Source organism: Carassius carassius, chromosome 9 (assembly GCF_963082965.1).
Source record: "Carassius carassius chromosome 9, fCarCar2.1, whole genome shotgun sequence".
NCBI classification, from domain to species: Eukaryota; Metazoa; Chordata; class Actinopteri; order Cypriniformes; family Cyprinidae; genus Carassius; species Carassius carassius.
In genome coordinates this window covers 14,434,582-14,459,320 of record NC_081763.1, presented here as the reverse complement: position 1 = coordinate 14,459,320, position 24,739 = coordinate 14,434,582, and the positions used below count along the sequence as shown (strand labels likewise).

Here is a 24,739-nt window from a genome sequence, read left to right as displayed (position 1 = left end):
CTCTTTGAACGTTCAAAACACAGCTCTCTCTCTCTCTCTCTCTCTCACCCTTGTCTGCTCTCTGATCTTTGCTTCAGTTTATCACACTCTCCCGCTCTCTCTCTCTCTCTCTCTCTCTCTCTCGTTTGCTCCCTCTCTCTCTGAAGTTGGCATTTGCAGGAACCACAGTCTCACCGACGCTACCTCAAACACAGAGCTCTTGAAAAGCAGCCTGGTGTTCATGCTCAAAACCAAAATAAGTCCATTTTACTGCCCTCTGTGTTGGCTGAATACATTACAGACTGACAAATGAGTTCTAGTGACTGTGAAATTAGCAATTGCTTTTTGTTTGAAGGTTTTTGTGTGCTTTCTGTTGGTTAGGAATAGGGATTTGTGTGCACTGTTTTTCATATGTTTGCATAAGGTTAGTGTATGTGTGTGTGAGCATGTTCTCAGATGAATAATCATTTTGGTTTGGGCTGCACACACAAGCATGGTGACAGAACCAGGACATTTGACTCTACAAATAAACGCAAAAGAACACACATATACCCTCATCTGTCATACTAGCTAATTAATCTGACTACTACCTGTGTATACATGGTGTGGTATTATAATGTGAAAATTCTCTAATCTATGTGAAAGATTCTGCCAACTACTGATAGATAGATAGATAGATAGATAGATAGATAGATAGATAGATAGATAGATAGATAGATAGATAGATAGATAGAGCCATGTGTTGACCTCTCATGGTAAACATACTAAGGCTCTCTGGCTGGGATGTCAGCTTGGGTTGCAGTGGCTTGTCCTGATACTGTTTCAAGTTTTGGATTGGTTGCTATGTTTGGAACTGTTCTACAAGGACTGTTATTGATCTGTTATTGAGTAAAGAGTAGAAGTTTACTTTAAACGACAAAAACTAGGGTCTGACATTATTTGCATAGATCTACATAATTTGCAAGTTATTTTAGATTTGACTGTTATTTAACGAGCCTGTGGTCTGTGACATCATACTATTTTTTACATGCTTCCTAATTGAGCCTAATTAAGTACCATTAGTTCAGCGTGTCAGCCTCTTAATTATTCCTGTACGTTTAATCGAATACTGATAATTATAACTAATGGGGACAGTAAAAGCCTTGTGTATTGTTTGCATTTCATTTGAATCATAAATTATTTCCCTCTTAGTTTTCTTTCTTTCTTTTTTTTTGGCCTTTGATCAGGCATTCAGTTCCTCAAGTTTGGTGTAGAGCCTGTGAGATTTTTGAGAAATAGTGTCATTATTTACCCATCCTCATGTCGTTTTGAACCTTTCTTTTAAAGTCTTTCTTTTTTTGAACAGAAAAGGTGAATATTTAAGGAATATCCAGGATGCTCTTTTGCAATACAATGGATATACCACACTCTAAATCAGCAAGATAAAAGTACACAGTAAAAAAGGTTATTTTTCAAGGTTGTGAAACAAACGTTATTGGAGTACGTTTTACAGGAAAATATTATTTCATGCTTTCTGCTTCAAAATGTTATGTTTAATTCAAGTTATACTTAATTGTCTTCATGATTATTTGTAAAATGTACTAGCAATTTCTAAGTTAAAAATTTTTCTACATCAAGTCTTTTTCAGTGTATTATAAAAGTTGTTCATACAATGTGTGCACTATATATTCAGAATATTCTATATATTGTGTTCCTGTGACTCAGTGGTAGAGCATTGCGTTAGCAGTGCAAAAGGTTGTGGGTTCATTTTGGCAACACACATACTGGTAAAAAACAATTTATAGCCTGAATGCACTGTAAGTTGCTTTGGATAAAAGCGTCTGCTAAATGCATAAATGTAATTCCAAGCCCTCTAAAGTCGTACAATAGCTGTGTGAGGCAGGAACCAAAATATAAGTAATTAAAATGTACTTAACTACTTTTAAATGACCGTCAATGGAGAAACACACTTTTTGCATATGGAATGGTGTAGCTAAGCAATCTCAGAGAATAAATGATAAATGCTCATTTATCTCCATCAGTGGACAATCCAATGCTCAGTGTGTGAACACGACACATTAAAGCACACCTAATTGGGACCCGTTCAGCCATTGCATAATTGCTCATTTATTCTGCATAAAGCTATGAAGACTTTTGTCAGTCCAGAGTGTCAAGTGTTTGTGTGCATGTAATTTTGTTGTAATATTTATTAGGAAATATGTCTGTGTGTTGGCCCTAAGGCAGGGGAACAGATGTCTGTTGTGGAAATTCAAGGGTCCATATGGACTAGAGTTTATTTGTTACTGTAGACACAAACACACAAACTCAATCATGTCAGCGTGTTCTTTTTATCAATGAAATAACACTGTGAATGTTTTCCCTCTGTGAAGATAATCTTGGCCTTCTGCAGATGTGAAAGAAGTAGGCTATCACGTTTATATATTGTGTTTCTTAAGCTCTGTGTATCTAAACACTGACAGTTTATTAATTGAAGTGTGTGTGTGTGTGTGTGTGTGTGTGTGTGTGTGTGTGTGTGTGTGTGTGTGTGTGTGTGTGTGTGTGTGTGTGTTCTTTTTTCTAACTTTATGCCATATGGAGCATGAAAATAAGATGAGTGGAAAAATAGGCTGATTGAAAGAGATATGAGCAAAAGTGAGTGTGTACATAGTAATGTGTTCAGTGTAATAGTACTTCTGACCTTTCACTAAGCCCTCCCTCAAAATAAGCTATTGACCAATCATACATTAAAGCAGTTGCTGTCTGCTTTATTAGTCCAGCTATTGCTCTTTTGTAATGCAAGCCTGCACTTTTAGAAAAAGGGCACAAAACTGTCACTGGGGCAGTAACATTTCAAAAGGTACTAATATGTACCATTTATGGGTAAATAAGGTACAAAGATGTGTCTTTCAACTTTTGCACCTCCCTAGTGACAGCTGGATACCTTTTTCTGTAAGTATACTTTAAAAACAATTATCCATCGATATGCATAAACATTGTTGCACAGTATTTTTTTTCCCCCATTTCAAGATTTTTTTATACATTTTAAAACATTCTTGCTTTGTATTAAACTGTGTTTACCAAATTAACATGTAACATCACCCCTACACTTTCTTAAAGGTAAATTGTTAATAATGCTCTAAGTTAATGTTAGTTAACTGACATAAATTCAGGTCACTTGCATTAATGTTATTGCTATTAAAGAAGGCTTCACATAACCATTTGCTTTAATTTTTGATTCACATCCACCTCCGTTTTTAATCATGTTACTGTGGATTCTACCAATTTCTTTAAAGAATAACAGCAGAAAAAGATGCTTTGCAATATCACGCTTCATTCCAGCCCACATTAAAATATCTATTCAATTTTTTTCCACTTCATGAGCAAATTTTTTGCTCTTTTAACAGACATTTAGATTATTCCTATGGGATGTTCTGTAAAGCTTGTGTGAACTAGCAACTGTAACCAAGAAGGTGAAGCTTATTAGTAAAGGGTCAGTTGACCCAGCTGTTTGCCTTTTCATGTGAGCTTGTGCGATTTTACTGTGTATCCTTTATATTTGTGCTTATTTAATACTCAAACACAACACACGTTGATGCCATATAGACACATATGGGACAATATTGATCATGTTTGGAAGATAGGCCACAGACTCTTGTGTTGCCATTTACACTATTTTTTGTTCACTGTATGTTTCATCACCATAACCCTGTCTGAGAAGTTCTCACACATTTCTTTTTAAAGATAAATGGAGTACAGTAGGTATGCATCACACAGGGAATGATACCAAATTTAAAGAGCACACAGACCCATTTATACAATGTGAATTTGATAAATATCATACACACACCCAGTGATGCACTAAGCACGATCTACTTCGAGTGGAGAAGTGTGTGAGTGTGTGACCTCAAATGTGCTGTGCTGTTTCTCCACCTTCCTGTAAACTAGTTTGCACCTTGTTTGCCATTCATCTTTCTCTCCATCTTTCAGACAGACCTGCATTCATCCTGCTTAATCAGAAGTAAACAATTACACCTGCAGGAATTACAACTGAAAATGTGCAACATAAATGCAAAACCCTAAGTGCAACAAAGTTTCTAACTTTCTTTCTCTCTACTAAAAATGAAGGTCATTGTTTCACTGTTGCTGTTTTAATACACGTACTTTTCAGCATCATTACTCCAGTGTTCAGTATCACATGATCCTTCAGAAATCATTCTAATAAGCTAATAGTTGGTCTTTAAGAAACATTTCTTATAGTCAATGTTGAAAAACAGACATGTGTGCCCACATGGAAAGAACCTATATGTGGATATATGCGCATATATGAAACCTATATGCAGTGTATATGCACATACATGCTGCATATATGCACATATATGATTATATATATATGCTGCATATATGACATATATATACTGCATATATGCGTATATATGCCACATATAGGCAAAATTGAGGTGCATATATGTGCATATACAGGAAATATAGGTCAGGAAATATATTATGGCAATATATCTTCCAAAACGCCAGATCCGCTAAAAAATGTGTGCGCCGAAAAAAAAAAGAGGAAAAAATAAACATCTCGGACACCCTATCAAACGTCATTGGATAGTGCAGGAAGGAAGAGGAAGAGGAGGAGGCGGAGGAGGAGGATGATGAGGCATGTCATGACAGACCTTCAAAGAATAATAAAGATAATTTTTTTTTCTGTTCAGTTTTTTGTCTTATTTTTGTTCTTGTACTATTTGATTGTTCTTGTAAATACATAATTTACATTTCTATATTTTGGACTTTTATTTATGTTGCCTAGCAGGTTTTTTGTCTTATTTTTGTTCTTGTAATATATTTTTTGTTTTGTACTATTTGATTGATCTTGAGTAAATAAATAATGTACATTTCTACATTTTAGACTTTTATTTATGTTGCCTAGCAGCTATGGATTTTAATTTTAATATTATAGGTGAACATATAGGTACATATATACGTGCATTTATGTACCTATATAGGTATATGTATGCACATATATATGTGTACATATATGTGTAAATATATGCGTGCATATATGTACATATATATGTTCATATATATATGCACATATATATGTGTGCATATATGTACATATAATATAGGAAAACGGCCAGTTTTATATATGTCACATATATTAAAAACCTATATCAAAACCTATATTGAAACATATATGTTTATATAGGTTTTTTCCATGTGGGATGTATGTCTGTGTCTGTGTGTGTGTGTGTGTGTGTGTGTGTGTGTGTGTGTGTGTGTGTGTGTGTGTGTGTGTGTGTGTGTGTGTGTGTGTGTGTGTGTGTGTGTGTGTGTTAGGAAAACTGAAAAATAAAATTCTTCTGTACTTCTGTTTGGAAAATACACATCATAAATGATTTCCCTCTTCGTTCCAAAATACATAAAATAGCTTTATGTAATGCCTGAGTTTCACAAAAGAATTAAATATCAAGCATTAATTGAGCCTCTTGTTGTGTTTTCATTATGTAAATGGGGTTTCTCCTCGATCTCGCTACCAACAATCAAGAGTCTCATCAGATACAGCACAAGAACCAACTGCTGATTTCCAGGTGTGTGTGTCCAGTACTGGAGTAGATACAGCACATACAGTATATAAGTAATAAATCCTGATACAGTAGATGGAGTGATTCGAGATATAGACCTAAATCTACTGTAGCCTATATGTTAGAGATGAGGTTGTACTGATGACAGACAGAAGCAACAGAAAATATAAGCATGCAGCTGTAATGGGGCAGACATTAGTGTTTGATACAGAAGAGTGGGATTGCACACAGGGGAAAGTGTGTCATTTATTTTCGCCGCTGCCCAGGTGTGCTGATCAAGATGAGTAATGAGAGAGTTAGTAGAGCAGCACCTCAGAGAATACTCTCACACACCATGCATATATTCAAGCACAAAACTCAAAAGAGAATTATAAAACAAAATACAAGAATTCTCCAAAGAAGGAGAGAGTATCAGCTATTTGTTTTTCAGGAAATGGCAAATACTTTAATCAAGGTGTTTTATAATACATTCAAGAAAGTTTGCATATTTCATGGGAACTGAACGAGTGAACTTGGTGTTCCAGCGCCATCTCATACCAGCTGAGTTACAGTAACCCTGTTTGTCTGTTATGTCTGCTACATATTTCTAGGCCACAATAAATGTCTTCTTTATGCCAGAGTATCTACACTCATGATACATGGTGTGTGCATTTGGCACCATCCTGCTTGCATTTGTGACATCTGGCATCGAGCCTCTGGAAAATAGATCTCTTGCACCCAAGAGGTCTTGAGGTCTCCTCACCATTTCCTCAGATAGATTTTAGATGGTACACATAAGCCTTGCTGCAAGCATGGGTGCTTCCTTCCTTACACACGTTTCAGCACCATCCAGTTCCAAAACCTCTGCACGGACAGATCGGGTGGAAAACGTCATCTGTTATTCCACCCGTGCACTTAGAATTATTCATTTCATCCGGAGATCTATTTGTGATGATATGAGGGTTCACATGCGAACACGTAAACAAATATTATATTGCATGGATGATGTCATCACATAACAATAGTTTTATTAAGATGTGTGGTAGATTTTAATACAGTATGAGAATAAAGTATAACCACTCATGGATATTTACCATGCCGTATCAAATAATGTTGATGACTACATGATAAAGTCTGATATATGCATTAGCCTACACATGTTGCTGATTCATAAAGACATGCACTCATACAGAAGTGGGTTCTGTGAATTTCTTTCTTTCTCCTGCATTTTGTAAGTGATGCAACAACATGGAAGAGATGATGTTCCGTTTGATTTTCTCAGAAACCATGGACAGTAAGGTGCTTTAAGCCTCACTGTGACCAGCTGCTATCATTAGAAACACTTCGGGCCTCATTCATGAAACACGATCAGAACAAATTTCTGTGTAGGCTTGTCTCTCTCTCTCTCTCTCTCTCTCTCTCTCTCTCTCATCCTTCACTTTAAAAGAAATCCTGTTAAATGTAAACTGGCAAGTATGCCAGAAATTCACTGGGGTGGCATTTTGGTGCCTGCATATTTTACAGAATAAATATTTTATTAGTTTGTATTTATTTAACTGCTACGAGTTAATATATCAACATTTCAATTACAAAAAAAGCTGCTCTGAATATAATTTATTGATAACCACATGGAACATTACATGATTGATTAAAGTTAAAAACAATAGCTAATGAACATACAATGCAGTAAGACATTGCAAAGCTAATTTACCTTATCAAATATGATTAGTCACAAGTTTACTTTCAATGAAAAATGACAAATATTTGAACAATTTTAACAAGGTTGTATTGTAAAAGTGTATACAGTATATTGTCTTGAATATACTATAAACTATGATTTTTTTTTTCTGTTTTTGAAAGAAGTTTCTTATGCGCACCATGCAAGGCTGCATTTACTTAATCAAAAATACAGTAAATCAGTAATGCTATTAAATATCATTAAAATTGAACATAACTGCTTCTATTTTAATTATGTAAAAAAAATAATGTATGACTGCAAAGCTGAATTATGAGCTTTCAGAAATCACTCTAATCTGATGATCTGCTACTCCATAATCAGTGTTGAAAACAGGTGTGCTGCTTAATTCTTTTGTGAAAACTGTTACATCTTTAAGATTCATCGATGAATTAAAAGCTCAAATGGATTTATTTGAAATCAAAGATTTTTTTTTGTATTATTTTGAATTGTCTTTACTGTAAGTTTTCATCAATTAAATGCATCTGAATAAAAGTTTATTTTAGAAAAGTATCTTCCCAACCCCACATTTTTGAACAGTAGTGTTTATTTTCATTAACATAATAATACATTTTACTGTCTAAAAATATGCAATTTCACGGTAAAATTCAATGCATTGTCATGAAATAAAATCTTATATATTCTGAAGAGTAATGCTTTACTGTAAAATAATTTTTTTAACATCTTTTCTCTCATTTCTCTTCTTATTCATCTTATTAATTAAACCCTACTGATAAAATGTTGTTTTTGGCAAGTGTTCGCCTCATGGCAATCATGTTTGATTTCACTTTTGTCTTTCTTTCTTCCACTATCTTCTCCTTGGCTTTCTTTTACACACATAAAATATCACATTAAATTTTCTTTCAAGGTAAGAGTGTCTTTCGAGCCTGTTGATATTTCATTTGGACTGATAAATAAAATCCCCTTCTTACGATAAACAAAGCCTTCTTCAAAATGCTTCTGAGACAACCATTTTAAAAGCACAGGAAATAGTGTGTCTTATATAAGCTCTAGTAAATGTTTGTGTCTCTGTGTCAATTGTAACTGCATTTCCTCACTTCTCAGCACTGAATACAGTATGTTAGCAGTGTAATTTAATTTAATACAATAAAGATTTTAAATTTAATACAATTTCAGTTGTATTAAAGGGGTCATAAACTGCCTTTTTTATTTTGTACTGTTCTCTGAGAGCCACTTATAATGTTATCAAGTTTTTATATCAAAAAATGTCATCTTTTAGAATAGGCTATTTTCTGTCCTGTTTTGACCCGTCATCGGAACGCACTGTTTGAACAGATGTGGCAGATTGTCAGCTCTGAAGTAAACGCCCACTGCTGTGATTGGCTAACAGTTGTGTGTGTTTGCCAGCCTACATCCTTCACAGATGGACACTGCTGTGATTTAGGTTTAAAGGGGTCATGAACTGAGAAATCAAGATTTCCTTGATCTTTTGACATGTAACAGGTCAATGTACTATAAAAGCATACTGTAAGTTCCTTATTAGTTTAAAAACAGCCTTTTTTAAAACCAAGCTCAGAAAATGACTTGTTTTTGAATGTGCCACTTTATGACGTAATAGTGTGACTAAACCCCTCCTCCGCAGGAGATCATCATCTGCTTCTACATCACTGCCTCTTTAGCTCCGCCCACCGATACTTGCCTGTTGTAGGAGGAGAGATTACAAGACACTGTGTAGTGTAAGCTGTGAAAAATATTTGAATGGCCTTCATTGTGAACCTATCTAGATTGGACGCGAGCACTGTTGCGTCATGTTGCGAATCAATTTCTCTTTCAGGTCAGAAGCGGCGTGGTAAGTTTGTAAGCTTGTAAGTCAGAAACAGAGCGGGACATTAGTCTGCGCTGATTCTGAACATAGCGGATCAAACAGTAATGTCACACCACAGAAGTGTGAGTAAATAAACAAATCATTTTGTTACTTGATATTTCAAACTAGTGTGTCTCACCATATTATCTAAATTATGAACACACTGCTTTGTAGTGCAAACAGTTTAACCGTTTACTGCACTTCTTCTCGCAATTTCCCTACAGTGGTTAAAGAACCGGAAGTCTCACACATTCACAGAAAGCGGCTTACTTCCGTGTTGAAGAATAAGGTGGTGAGTGTTCGGCATGAATCTGCAGAGAGACAGAACAGCATGATAGCAAATAACCAATTCTAAATTATTATGTTTTTTGATGTAAAATCATACTAAAATTATTCTCAATTCATGACCCCTTTAAATTGGGCATTAATGTTGTTTATTGGAAGGTTTTTTTTTTTTTTTTTTACAATTGGAAAGTAACAGTGGATGTTGACCTCTGCAGTCCTGCCAATGTTCAAGTGCCACATGAGATCCCCATATCAACAAATGGAGCCTGAGTCATACTTGGATATTGTAAACTATGTGGGACTGAAAATATTAGAGATGCCCAATGAGTGAAACACAAAGAGTAACAGGCACACAACTGTCATGGTGCCATCTTCTGCCAGTACATTTTATTATTTGACTTGCTGGATAATCTTGAGAGGATATATCTTATTAATTGTGGAAAGATGAATATGCCATTTTTAATTAATTATATATGTCAAATATTTTAAATCTTGATTGCTGCATTTATTCTAAGAGTCTCTAATGACCTATGGTTTCTATTAGTATATGTAAGAACATGTAAATTGAGTTTAGTCAAAATTATACTGCAATTATTAAATAAAATGTATTAATCATATTCCATAATAATAATAATCATAATAATCATCATCATTTTTTAATGTAAGTACATTTGTGTACCCCATCACTGAATGTTCTCATTAATTTCTAGATTTTATGCCACCTTGTAACAAGAGCAATGTATAGATTGTTAGCAGTTTCAGGAAGTTTTTTTTTTTTTTTACAAAATCCTTTTGTACCCGGGATTTGTTTTTCAAACGGGCAACGTGCCTGGCGACGGATGATGACGTCACCAACGTACGCCATACGTTGCTCTGAGTAAGGACCTCGCGGTGCATGGTTTGGACACAGCAAGAGGAACAACTTTAAAACAACAATAAAATCACCCCAGGCACAAACAGTAGCATACAGGTATACAATTCGTATACATAGTGCGTTAATACGCTGGAGAAAGAAATGAAAGATTATTTAATGAGTCATTCATTCATATTCTGTCGTACGTTTGTTGCGCGTTTTACGTTAGATGTGTTAACGGCTTTCTTTGAGGCTTTTCTAAACCCTTACCTTTTAGATATATTGTGATTGTCAGTAATTAGTAATGTGATTCATCATTTTGCATATGTACATTCTGCGTGTGTATTATTGGCTCTGAAAGATATACTCATGGATCTAGATTGATAGTATTGTGCGCAATTAATTAATTAAAGAATCATGAGGAATTTTAAGTTTCAATATTGTACTTTAACTTTTTTTAAAGTAGTCACGTTTTGTTTAGAGATGTTAGCTCTGCACGTTAATTGAACTAAATCCCATGCATGCTAATAACTTCACTGAAGTGGGAAAATGTAATTCCAATCTGTTTTGTCCCATCAGAGCTCGTCAGCATGGAGACGGATCTTTATGATGAGTTCGGAAACTACATTGGACCGGAGCTGGACTCTGATGAAGATGAGGAAGTAGATGCAGAGGACCGGGATGCTGATGAGGTCCGTCCCAGATGTTTTATGACCTCTGTTCGTTTGTGTATATTGCACTAGAAACCTGTAAATCACAATCTTATCTTGAAAGCTGCAGCTAATACAAGTGGGATCTGAGTGCAGTTTTTCTTATTACAGGCGGATGAGGAGGATGATGATGAAGACCAGGCTGATGAGGAGGAGGGTGGTGGTGGTATGGAGGTGGTTCTGCATGAGGATAAAAAATATTATCCCACGGCTGAGGAAGTTTATGGTCCTGAGGTGGAGACTATTGTCCAAGAAGAAGATACACAGCCATTGACGGGTAACAGACATGCTGGTGGAATGCTAGTTTTATGCACTACATGCACACCCAGGGCAAATTAAATTTACCTCATTTTATTTCCTACTCAGAGCCCATCATCAAGCCTGTGAAGATGAAGAAGTTTACTCTGATGGAGCAAGAGCTTCCTGTCACTGTCTATGACATGGAGTGAGTTCACTGTTGTGTAGTGTCCCTCTCTTCCTGTTTGCTTGAATTGCATATTGTTACATGCATCTCTGTCCGCAGGTTCCTCGCTGATTTGATGGACAGCTCAGAACTGATCAGAAATGTCACCTTGTGTGGACACTTACACCATGGCAAGGTAAAGGACACTGTCATGCTTTTTCAGTTTTGTCTAATAAATGAAGGTGCATCATGTGTTGCTTTTCATGTGCACTGAGTTTGATTTCATTAGTTTTGATTGCAAACTAAAATGCATTTGTTTTGTCCCTAAAGACTTGCTTTGTGGACTGCCTCATTGAACAGACACATCCTGAAATACGTAAGAGAGATGACTCTGATGTAAGTATATAGTTATTAAATATAAACAAAATATATTTTTTGTTTATATTAAGAATATGAATATTAAAGGGATACTCCACCCCAAAATGAAAATTTAGTAATTAATCACTTTTATTCATTAATCACCCCCATGTCATTCCAAACCCGTAAAAGCTTTGTTCGTCTTCAGAACACAATTTAAGATATTTTGGATGAAAACCGGGAGGCTTGAGAGTGTCCCATAGACTGCCAAGTAACACTGTCAAAGTCCAGAAAAGTATGAAAGACGTCATTAGAATAGTTCATCTGCCATCAGTGATTCAACCGTAACATTATTAAGCGACGAGAATACTGTTTGTACGTGAATAAAACAAAAATAACAACTTTATTCAACAATTCCTTTGTCAAGGATATGGAGAGACACAGAGGAGGAGACTGGTGACAAATTAATTGTTGAATAAAGTCGTTATTTTTGTTTTATTCACGTACAAACAGTATTCTTGTCGCTTCATAATGTTACGGTTGAATCACTGATGGCAGATAAACTATTCTAACTATTCATACATCTACAGTTTTCACATGCAGAGAGGTGTTTTGCTGAACAGACTAGATAAGTGTTTTGCTCTACAGTAACTCTGGATATGTTACAATATCGATCTTTTACTTTTTCACAGTTACGATACACAGATATCCTCTTCACAGAGCAAGAGGTAAGAAATCAACTAAATTGTCTGATTGTAAGCAAGTACGTTCAGTATCTCATGTAAATTTTGTGTTTTCTCACAAGAGGGGAGTTGGCATCAAGAGTACACCTGTTACCATGGTGCTGCCTGACTCTCGGGGCAAATCCTACCTCTTCAACATCATGGACACGCCAGGTACTTCCTGCCCTCTTTCACTCTTCCCTGTGCTCATCTTTTCACACATTAAAAAGTAGCTGACATATCTGTTTAAAATATCACTTAGAAAAAACTGCAAGTACATAATGTGCTGTGCAGAAGCAAGAGATTTATCTCTTGAACCTGTCCTCAGGTCATGTGAATTTCTCTGATGAGGTGACATCATCAGTCAGACTGTCTGACGGCATTGTGCTTTTTATCGATGCTGCTGAGGGGGTGAGTTCACACACATTTTGGCTATTAGTATATTGTTGTCATCATAATGCACTGTCATATAAATCATCATCATGTTTTTGTGAGCTTATATTGTATTTGTCAAATTAACTATGTAATGTAAGTTTAAACTTTTGAATGTGTTCAGGTGATGCTAAACACTGAGCGACTGATCAAGCATGCAGTGCAGGAGAAGTTGGCCATCACTATCTGTATTAATAAAGTGGATCGTCTGATTGTGGAGCTGAAGCTGCCACCTACTGATGCCTACTACAAACTGCGCCACATTGTGGATGAGGTCAACGGCTTGCTGAGGTACCCCACGATTTTTACAGGAAGATGTTTTTGTAGATAATACACGCTATTTAAACAAATCCTAGAACTACTATTTGTCTTTTACTTGCTTGTATTTTTAATTTGCTTCATGAATATAATTGTTTTTACCAAGCAGCTTGAAGTTCCAAAGAATAAATATCTCTTTTTTAAATTTTTTTCCCTGGCAGCACCTACTCCACAGATGAGTCTCTGATTGTGTCTCCCCTGTTGGGGAACGTGTGTTTCGCTTCCTCACAATACAGCATCTGCTTCACTCTTGGCTCCTTTGCCAAGATCTATTCAGACACTTATGGTGAGCAATGCAAACACAAAAATATTGTTCAAATGCATCCTCGATGCTTCTGTCTGAAAACTTGTTTTACTCTCAATTGTTTTCCAGGCGACATCAACTACATGGAGTTTGCCAAAAGACTGTGGGGAGACATTTACTTCAACCCTAAAACGTAACAATTTAAAGCTTATTTTATTTTGACAGACAATTTGCCTTGCGTGTTTTTTGGTTCTTGATTGTAAATTGTCACGTTCTGGGCCTGTCAGGAGGAAATTCACAAAGAAAGCCCCCAACAGCAACTCTCAGCGCAGCTTTGTTGAATTCGTTCTGGAGCCGCTGTACAAGATTCTTTCACAGGTGAGAAATACACCCAGGTTCACTTTACTTGGGTAAAATGACTGCTGATTCAGGCAGACATAGGCAGTTAAACACACACTAATGCCTAGGGTGTTTAACTGTGGTGTGTGTCTGTAGGTGGTGGGGGATGTGGATACGTCTCTGCCTCGTGTCTTGGATGAGCTCGGCATTCATCTGACTAAAGAGGAGTTAAAGCTAAACATCAGACCTCTGCTGCGCCTTGTTTGTAACCGCTTTTTTGGAGAGTTTACAGGCAAGTCTCATTTTTGTGCTGTTGTGTTGGTGCAGTAAACTATAATTCTTGCACACGTGTGCTTTTTTGGTCTAATATTATGTGCTAATTCAACAGGCTTTGTGGACATGTGCGTGCAACACATACCATCTCCTCAGGGGGGTGCCAAAGCTAAGATAGAGCACAGCTACACGGGTGGACTGGATTCGGACCTAGGAGAGACAATGTCTGAGTGTGACCCTGATGTAAGTGTAGGATCTGCAGAGAATGATGCAGATTCAGCTTGTAAGAGTTTCCATCCCTAGTGTTCAAAAGGACAAAATCATCACTTCACACACGCTGTTCACAATGTTGGTGCTGATAAGTTCTAAAAAAACATTTTTTTTTTTTTCTCCATAAAAAACCTTACTGACTCAATTTAAATAGTAGTGTATATTTGAATATAAATTGGAACAAAATATGAATGGAAATGGAAGTCGTGGCCTTTGGGGATGCCACTGTAGTTCTATTTTTAGGTAAATAGTAATAAATAATTTGTGGTTTAGAGCATACAGACAAAACTCTGTGGCAAATGCTTTATGTCTGGAAGCGACAGCGTGTCAGACAGTTCTGGGAGTAGTCAATCATTTTGATGACAGGCTTTGGCTCCAGCGTTTCAGAATGACCAGAGCGAAATGTTTTCTTTTCTTCTCCAAGTGAATTATTCTATTGCATTACTTTATGCAAAGTCGCATGACTTTTCCTTATGTGTGTTTTAGAATTGATCTGGTAAATATAGTTAATGCACATGTTGTCTTAGCAAATTAAAGCCTAAAAATGAAAGTATCTCAGTGAAACAGGCCCAAAGAAGTAAGTCAAACTCTTTTATATTTTCTTAGGGTCCACTGATGTGCCACACCACTAAGATGTACAGCACAGATGATGGTGTGCAGTTCCACGCGTTTGGTCGAGTTCTGAGTGGAACCCTGCAGGCGGGACAGCCGGTGAAGGTTCTGGGAGAGAACTACAGCCTGGAGGATGAGGAGGACTCTCAGATCTGCACGATCGGACGTCTGTGGATTTCTGTGGCTAGGTGACCTTCACACCTCTTTCTGATCATTTTGCTTGCATTATTAGTCCATGGTCCCACATTTTTCACACCAATATTTGAAGGCCCTATGTCTTTTCTAGTTGTTCAGGATTTAAGGATAAGGATCTTTTAAATATGTATTTAGCGTGTACCCCATAAGAATTGTGCTTTGCATAGCTAGCAACAAAGTATATTCATTATAAAAATGCCCAATTTGCTTCTAGAAGCCACACTTTGAAAATGAGGGGTTTTCAAAACTGTTATTATTTTAATGATTGTATGCCATCTTGAGGCCCAGAGATAATAATAAAAGATTATTGGAGACAGTATTACAAAAAAAAAAATCTATTTAAAAATTTCACACTTAATTTCAGTTCATTACTTGTTGTTTCTTTGTAATGATTTGTAAAAAATGTACTATATTTGAGTGAAAACTGTTTCAAAGTAATCACACATGAGCATCTTTTTTACACGGTAGTCTTTGTAAATGTTATGTTGAATGTGTTTATGCAAGGTATCAGATTGAAGTGAATCGTGTCCCTGCTGGTAACTGGGTGTTGATCGAAGGGTGCGACCAGCCAATTGTCAAAACAGCCACAATCACAGAGCCCCGTGGAAATGAAGAGGTAGGAAAGAGAGAGATTTATTTGAAACAAAGCAGTATTAGTTAATGAGACGTTGGAAGTTGAATGTTCTTTGTATTGGTGTGATTAGGCTCAGATCTTCAGGCCATTGAAGTTTAACACCGCATCAGTGATAAAAATCGCTGTGGAGCCGGTCAATCCCTCAGAACTGCCCAAGATGTTGGATGGACTCAGAAAAGTCAACAAGAGTTATCCATCACTCACAACAAAGGTAACATTTCCTAGAGCAACCTACGATACCAGTATTGCTTTAAAACCATATTTATGTCATGTTTTAAGCCTCTGGACCAAACCGAATATCACATATACTTGCAGTGGCAATCGGCAGGGTTACTTTGACATTTTCAGGATTCATAACCAAGATGTATTACTGACTTATTTGTTATTAATCTGTGCTGGTTTGTGTGTGTTCAGGTGGAGGAGTCAGGTGAACATGTGATTCTTGGTACAGGTGAGCTGTACCTGGACTGTGTAATGCATGACCTGAGGAAGATGTACTCTGAGATCGATATCAAGGTGCTCTTTTGTGGTCATAGAATTTTCTTTCCTCTCTTTTTACATATGCTTTTTTTTCATGTGATTTCTCTTTGATCTCTAACAATAGGTGGCTGATCCAGTGGTGACCTTCTGTGAGACTGTGGTAGAGACGTCCTCCCTGAAGTGTTTTGCGGAAACGCCCAATAAAAAGTGAGGAACAAACAAACACCACCATTTAGAATCCCAGTTCTGATTAAATTTATTTTTATTTTTTTAAGTGACCTGTAAAAGTCTTGACATGCATCAGTGTTTGTATATGTATGTGTGATTTGTAATTGTGTGTGTGATTGGAAGGAATAAGATTACTATGATTGCTGAGCCATTGGAGAAGGGTCTGGCCGAAGACATAGAGAACGAGGTGGTGCAGATCACATGGAACAGGTAAAAACATGTCCGAGCTGTTGAGGACATGTGGGTTATATAGAACACAAAGATGTCTTTATTAATATTAAAAATTAAGATGCATAACTGTTTTCAACACTGATAATAAATGTTTCTTGAGCACCAAGTCAGCACCTAAATTTTTCATAGTATTACTGTTTTAATTGTATTAATTAACTCAATTGATCAAATAAATGCAGCCTCGGTGAGCATAAGAAACTTCAAAAACATTAAAATAATTTACCGCCCACAAAGTGGAAGTCTGCGTGGTGCAGTTCAACTGACAAGATCTACTGTGTTACCCATAAGCTGTTAACTATCTTAAAACCAATTAATGCGTCTCTCTTTTTCTCTCCATAGAAAGAAGTTGGGAGAGTTTTTCCAGACAAAGTATGACTGGGATTTGCTAGCAGCTCGTTCAATTTGGGCTTTTGGACCTGACACAACCGGGCCCAATATTTTAGTAGATGACACTCTGCCCTCTGAGGTAATGAGCTGACATTAATCATGCTCTGCAAGATTAATTTATATTCATTTAATCATTGTAATCTTTCTCCTAATTATATTCAGGTGTAATTGGGTAGTGAATTAATTTAGAATAACTTCATCTCTCCTCTGACTGTGTTGATAAATAAATGTGAAAATAGTGCCTTTGGCCACTTGAATGTAGATGTGTGTGTTAAAATCTTTTGACATGGATGTGTTGTCATTGTTTGGAGTGTGTTTTTCCAAGCAATCAGAGAAAAAAATCAAAAACTTGTCGGTCTGTCTGTTTTTGTGAGAGGTCATGCACTGGCATGTTTGTTGACAGCTAAATAACTTGATATATCTGTTTTCATTCTCTGTGTGTGTTGTAGGTAGATAAAGCTCTTCTCGGCTCAGTGAAGGACAGCATTGTACAGGGCTTCCAGTGGGGCACACGCGAGGGTCCTTTGTGTGATGAACGTAAGACATTGCATAACATTTAAATCAGAGTTTTCAATGGTTACGAAGACAGAACAGTCTAAAAAAAAGCACCAAAGAGTGAATAAAATGTTCTTAGGGTAAATAAACTTTCATTAGGAATTAAATTAGGAATGTTCTATATATTGGTATCAGCTGATATTTGAGATATATATTAGCTAATATTATGTATATATTTACATTTAGTTTTCCGTTGATGTCATTGAACACTCCTGTAAAGTTAATGTTTAAAACACAAATAATTTAATAGCTCTGTTAATTGTCTGATCTTTGTATCAGTTAATGTCATCTGAATAGAAGTTTTTCTTAACATACATTTAAACTGTTGTGATGTCTACTTGCGCTTTAGTAGCATTACATTTTCTTTCATTGCTGTTTTCCACTCTCTTTTTGACCCTCACAATTGAAAAGGCTGGTTTTGCTGCTGTCTCTTTAAGTTTTTCATATGTAAATGACCTTTTCGTAATTGGCATTTTGGTGTTTCTGTTTGTACTAAATAACAAATATATCGGCTGGTCATTCCCTGCATTCAGCAATCCGCAACGTGAAGTTTAAGATCCTGGACGCAGTGATTGCACAGGAGCCGCTGCACAGAGGAGGAGGACAGGTCATCCCTACAGCTCGCAGAGTCGTCTACTCTGCCTTCCTGATGGTAATTTATCCTTCCATAGCTCTGTTTAACCACCTCTCTTCTTCCCCCATCTTCCTCTGCCTAATCATTGTTTCCATTAGTCTTATTGGACTGTTTCATTCAATTACGTGATCCATTAACTGTTTAATCCATTAACCATTAATTGTTGATTATTGTAATTGGTTTTCTCACTTGCCCTCCCTCTCTTTTTTCCTTGCTTTGTGATTGGTTGCTTTCTGTAGGCCACGCCCAGGCTTATGGAGCCCTATTACTTTGTGGAGGTTCAGGCCCCTGCTGACTGCGTTTCTGCTGTGTACACGGTGCTGGCGCGCAGGAGGTACAGTACACCCAAACATAATGAAGACATTGCTGACTCCTCGTCTGTTAACACACACTCACATTAAGCAGATTGTTGCTCAAGTCAGCAAGTCTCTAACAAAGACAGTCTTCTTTTAGAACGAGCCTCTGACTGATCTCTTGTCTCTGTGTCCCGTAGAGGTCATGTGACGCAGGATGCTCCAATCCCTGGCTCTCCTCTCTACGCCATCAAGGCTTTCATTCCCGCTATTGACTCGTTTGGCTTTGAAACTGATCTCCGCACACACACGCAGGGCCAGGCCTTCGCACTCAGTGTGTTCCACCACTGGCAGGTACAGACTCGCTCGTTACTTACGTGTGTGTTTAAATTAGTGTAAGGAGTATCATGTGGAAGTGAACCTCACAAAACCTGTCAAAAACATGCCAGGTCACGTTTCACCCAATGAAACAAAATTTAGATAAGAAATCATACATTCTTTTAGCAAAATTTGATTTTTAATTTTAAATTATTTTAATTTGTGACCTGTATTTATTTATTTATTTTTTACATTTTTATGGCATTTAAGTAAAACAGTACTTTGAGGATTTATATATGAGGAAATTATATTTACATTAATTTGCTGAATTATCATTAAGTAATATAATTTATAAATTGTTGTTATTAAAATTATACTTATTTATGCTGATTTCTTTCTTTCTTGTACTACAGTATTTGAAATGGGAGAAAATGAGATTCACCATTGGAAATTTATAATAGAGAATTTGGTTAAACAGAAGCCTATTGCTAGGGCCATTATGATATTTTTTATATTGTGACATTTTAAGGCAATTCATGAAACAATAATCTCAATATTAAAGTATTTAAAGGGTTAGTTTGCCCAATTTGCTAAATTATGTCATTAATAACTCACTCTCATGTCGTTCCAAACCCGTAAGACCTCCATTTATCTTCAGAACACAGTTTAAGATATTTTAGATTTACTCCAAGAGCTCTCAGTCCCTCAACTGAAGCTGTGTGTACGATATACTGTCCATGTCCAGAAAGGTAAGAAAAACATCATCAAAGTAGTCCATGTGACATCAGAGGGTCAGTTAGAATTATTTACATTTTTTATTAAACAAACCAATATCCCGGAGTAATGCATGTACTCAAACAGTACACTGACTGAACTGCTGTGAAGAGAGAACTGAATATGAACACCGAGTCGAGCCAGATAATGACTCGTTCACGAGTCCGATTCAAGAACCGAGGAGCTGATGATACTGTGCATGTGTGATTCAGCGTGAAGCAAACCGACACACAGAGCGTCTGAACTGAACTGATTCTTTTCGTGATTGATTCTGAACTGATTCTGTGCTAATGTTATGAGCGCGGGTAAACCGAAGGCTTGCAGTCATCGCCAAAGACGCCATAACATTGAGCGCAAAAGAACCAGTGAACCTTTTTCTTCAACCGGTTTATTGAATCTTACTGTCCAAAAGAACTACTGGTGATCCGAAAACCGATGCAACCGGTTCTTGACTCGTGAACGAGTCATTATCTGGCTCGGCTCGGTGTTCATCTTCAGTTCTCTCTTCACAGAAGTTCAGTCAGTGTACTGTTTGAGTACATGAATTACTCCGGGATATTGGTTTGTTTGAACTCAAGAGGGAGTGTCAGCCACATTAAACAAGTTAACAGCTTAAAGGATCACTTCACCCATTTGCATTTAGCTTTGTATTGTTAGAAACCCAGTCATATATTATAATGATCATGGATTTTTCCTTTGTTTTTCCCTGAGATGGGAGAAATAAGGATTTAATTGTTTTACTTCCTGCTTATTATGACGTAAAAATCGTCATTTTGCGTCATAATAAGCAGGAAGTCAAAATTCATTGAAAAGTGTAGACTACAGACACTAGCTTATTATTATTCCAGGGGGTGGGACCCACTCACTCTACAGGCCTATTACAGATCAGTGGGTGGGACTAAACTTACAGAAACGAAAATCCGCCATCTTGTTTGGAAGCTATGTAGCTAAGCTAACAAGCGCTTATGGAGTCAGATTTACGAGAATGGCTGGAGGAACAACTCATGATATGGAAGAAGAGAATTTTCAAAGTCTGTTGCTCGAAACAGATGTTCGTGGCTATCTATACGAGCCACAATATAGCGCAGAGCAGCTGAGGCTGATGGAGGAACAGGAGGCGGCGGCTGCAGCCGAGGCCGGAGACCTGCCTGTCGCGTCCGAGGAGCCCGGGCGTGCTCGAGCTGGTGCGGACTGGTGGTGCCTGTGCTCTCGTTGTGCGCCTACGGACACAGAGCTCGAGTCCGTCTGCTGAAAGAATTTGAAAGATGCCAATTTCTCCTCGAAGAAATGTCTGAGGCAGACAAGGACACGGATGTTTGCGTTGTGAACCATCCTAGTTTCGCCCCGCATATGGACAGAGGCGTCCTGGAGACATATTTCAGAATTCCGAAGGTAAACTGGAAACGCCAGCCGAAGCCTGCAGGGACAAATGGACGTCTAACTGTAAAATAAGTGTTTCAATTTAATTTATTATTCATTTCGTGAAATGTATACAATTTCTTCAAGCATTATTATCACGAACTGATTCCCGGTTAATAAGTTACGTAACGTCAACTGTAAACTGTTTGTGCAGTACCTTTTTTAATGCACAAAAAGCTTACTGTGGCATTGTTTACTACTGTGGCACGTAAATACCATACATCGCTAACTGTGTCCTCAATGTCTTGTAGACAATATCGCCTAACAGCGGTGTTCTGGATTAGTGGGAGTGGCTTGTGGAGCTGTGCAAATGTGTTGCATTGTGGGAGTTGTAGTGTTCCATACAAATGAGCCCTAAAGTTACTTTCTGTAATTACTCGGTCAAAAAGGCACCAAATTCGAAAGTTTTAATAAATTTCGACTACATATATGACCCACTTTCAATGAAGATCAATGTTCCCATGGGTGAAATGCTCCTTTAAGTCATTTGTGGATTAATGCGTATTGGAGACGTGGACCGTTTAAAACGATTCAGTTCGATTTGGTGAACTGGTTCAAAAAGATCCGGTTACATCGAATGATTCGTTCGCAAACCGGATATCTCGAAACTGCTTTGTTTTGAACTCTCTCTCACAACAGACACGGAAGAGAAGACAATGCTGAATAAAGTCGTAGTTTTTGCTATTTTTGGACCAAAATGCATTTTTGATGCTTCAAAAAATTCTAACTGACCCTCTGATGTCACATGGACTACTTTGATGATGTTTTTATTACCTTTCTGGACATGGACAGTATACCGTACACACAGCTTCAATGGAGGCACAGAACGCTCTCGGACTAAATCTAAAATATCTTAAAATGTGTTCCAAAGATAAATGGAGGTCTCACGGGTTTGGAACGACATGAGAGTGAGTTATTAATGACATCATTTTCATTTTTGGGTGAACCATCCCTTTAAATTATATTAATTATTAACGTAATTAATTGTTGTTATTGTTAAATTAATTTATGGATTATTCTAAAATGTATTACAGATTTAACGTTCAAATTTAATAATAGAAAATTGCTAAAATAATTTTGAATTTAAAAAGTGAGAATGTGATGATGAAAATATAGAGCGTATTTAGACACAATAGTATTTGTTGTATGTTAATGTTTGTTGCTTCAAATAATAATAAAAAATCATTATTGCAGTGTTTAAACCAAGAGAATCTAATAAGTCACTTTTAATTTAAAAAATATGGTAATAAGAATTTTTAACAAAGATAATGTAAAGATGCAAGTAGTAGTTATTAAACATAGGCTTTGTTTTTCTTCATTGGGGAAAATGTGACGTGTGTGTGTGTGTGTGTGTGTGCGCGCGCGCAGGGGCGTAGCACCAAATTCTGGGCCCTGTATACTCTCAATGTCAGTGGGCCCCCTACACATGCCATTGTATGATGCGGGTTAGCAAAATGAAGAAAAAATTTTGAATGAATGAATGAATTTTTTTTTTTTAATTATTTGAATATAAACAAGTATAAATAGTGTTTAAATCTATAATCAAATCAGATTATAGTAATCACTGGTTCTTTCATTCACCACCTGAACTGATGCATTTGGCCTACTTGTGCTCAAATACCTTTAAACCTTAGGCTACATCGGGTTCGTTTGTGTACTAACATTTTGATCCATGATACTGATGCAAGTTTTAAATTAAAAACATTTATTTTTGAACAGGAGAACACGAGACAACTGTACCCTCAGAAACCAATCAAATAAGCTAAGCCTACCATAATGAAAAAAAAATGTCAACTATAAAGGAATAACCTTTCAGTTTTTTAAATTCCCATTAATTCCCTTATATTCCTGTTAACTCCCATGGAAATTGTCCAACTTTGAAAATTCCCAGAATTTTGCAACCCTATTAATTTGCTTTGATAACATCATGAATTTATTGAGCATTGACTATAGCTTTTAAGCACAGCACTGTTTGTTTCTGAAACTGGTTAATGTTGGCAACCTGACGTTAGGCCTGGCCCATAATTTACTTACAGCAACAAGCAGCCTGGTTGACAAACTAAGCTAAAGATGTAACATTAGCATGTAGCAGCAGCTGTCTGGAGTTGACTATGCTAACTTTAATTGGATGTAGGTGCATAACAAGCAATAACCAGAGTGTCTGGCACTGAGTTCATTCTCTCAGTTGGTGTTATCAATATATTTGAAATGAATAATGACATCAATTGGAGGGCCCGATTAATTCGAATTAGTTCGAAAAAATTTTTTTTAAATTGATGGGATTTCAAAGGGCCCTCTACCTAGACGGGGCCCTGGGTAGTCAGGTCCACTTTTACCCCCACTACCACGCCCATGTGTGTGTGTTGATCTAATGTGTTTGATGTTGAGTAGCAGAAAATTGAGTCAGCAGCAGCTTATCTTGGACCCCTTTTCCTTTAACACTGTTTCTCTCTCTCTCTCTGTGTGTGTGTGTTTCGCCACTGTCCTGTGTAATTATTGTCTCTGTCCCTCACTCTAGATTGTTCCGGGTGATCCTCTGGACAAGAGCATTGTGATTCGTCCTCTAGAGCCTCAGCCGGCCCCTCATCTGGCCAGAGAGTTTATGATCAAAACCCGCAGGCGTAAAGTAAGACACGCTTGATGTCTCTGTAAAGTCAAACAACTTGTTTAGTTTGAATATGCATCATATATCATCATCATAATCATCTCTCTCTGTTTCTCCAGGGCTTGAGCGAGGACGTCAGTATCAGCAAGTTCTTCGATGACCCCATGTTGTTGGAGCTGGCCAAACAAGATGTGGTGCTCAACTACCCGATGTGATATGACAAACGAACTTAACTCATCCCATCATTCCCCTACAGCTTCACCAGACTTGCCCCTACTACAAATCAGTCCAGTTCTGTATGATGGAAATGTAAAGTGCTAGAAATATCGACATCGAATACTGTTGCTGTTAATGCAGACCTTCCTAAATTAACCTGGGACCGACCAGAGCTCCCTTATAATTTTGTTCTTTGTTTATTTTTAAATTTGACAAGTGTTTTTGTAGTGTAAGATTATGTGAAGAACGGGCAAGTCTTTTTTTCAAGAAGGTTTTTTTGAAATGTCTTTTAAAACGTACATTTATATAAGTGTGATTAAAATCATTTGGCCTGTGAATCTGTGTTTGAGGTCATTATGGATGTATTCTTTATGATATACGTAAAGGTGATGGCCATTCTACAGTCGTGGCCAAAAGTTTTGAGAATTACATAAATATTAGTTTTCAAAAAGTTTGCTGCTAAACTGCTTTTAGATCTTTGTTTCAGTTGTTTTCTGTGATGTACTGAAATATAATTACAAGCATTTATGCAAAGAGTCAGTATTTGCAGTGTTGGCCCTACTTTTCAGGACCTCTGCAATTCGACTGGGCATGCTCTCAATCAACTTCTGGGCCAAATCCTGACTGATAGCAACCCATTCTTTCATAATCACTTCTTGGAGTTTGTCAGAATTAGTGGGTTTTTGTTTGTCCACCCCCCTCTTGAGGATTGACCAAAAGTTCTCAATGGGATTAAGATCTGGGGAGTTTCCAGGCCATGGACCCAAAATTTCAACAGTCTGGTCCCCGAGCCACTTAGTTATCACTTTTGCCTTATGGCACGGTGCTCCATCGTGCTGGAAAATGCATTGTTCTTCACCAAACTGTTGT

General features: G+C 37.1%; 1 protein-coding gene across 1 annotated transcript; it reads left to right on the top strand.

Moving 5' to 3' along the window:
• The first annotated feature begins 10,767 nt into the window (after nt 1–10,767).
• On the top strand, nt 10,768–24,207 carry LOC132149033 (116 kDa U5 small nuclear ribonucleoprotein component). Its single transcript, XM_059557925.1, has 27 exons — nt 10,768–10,912; nt 11,042–11,207; nt 11,297–11,375; nt 11,454–11,529; nt 11,664–11,729; nt 12,383–12,418; nt 12,496–12,586; nt 12,741–12,823; nt 12,969–13,135; nt 13,324–13,448; nt 13,536–13,599; nt 13,694–13,784; nt 13,902–14,037; nt 14,134–14,261; nt 14,895–15,088; nt 15,600–15,711; nt 15,800–15,940; nt 16,144–16,245; nt 16,334–16,416; nt 16,561–16,647; nt 17,008–17,134; nt 17,505–17,592; nt 18,144–18,262; nt 18,484–18,578; nt 18,738–18,891; nt 23,567–23,674; nt 23,773–24,207. Exons 1-27 carry the CDS (start codon nt 10,811–10,813, stop codon nt 23,866–23,868), a joined length of 2,916 nt encoding a protein of 971 aa, XP_059413908.1. The 5' UTR covers nt 10,768–10,810; the 3' UTR covers nt 23,869–24,207.
• Nucleotides 24,208–24,739: the final 532 nt, after the last annotated feature.

What these genes read in the sequence shown, in the direction of transcription:
- LOC132149033 (XM_059557925.1), top strand. Translation starts at nt 10,811, where the DNA reads ATGGAGACGGATCTTTATGATGAGTTCGGAAACTACATTGGACCGGAG. An exon ending in TTATCGATGCTGCTGAGGGG is followed by an intron (nt 12,824 to 12,968) that starts GTGAGTTCACAC and finishes GAATGTGTTCAG; the next exon opens with GTGATGCTAAACACTGAGCG. An exon ending in TGTACAAGATTCTTTCACAG is followed by an intron (nt 13,785 to 13,901) that starts GTGAGAAATACA and finishes GTGTGTCTGTAG; the next exon opens with GTGGTGGGGGATGTGGATAC.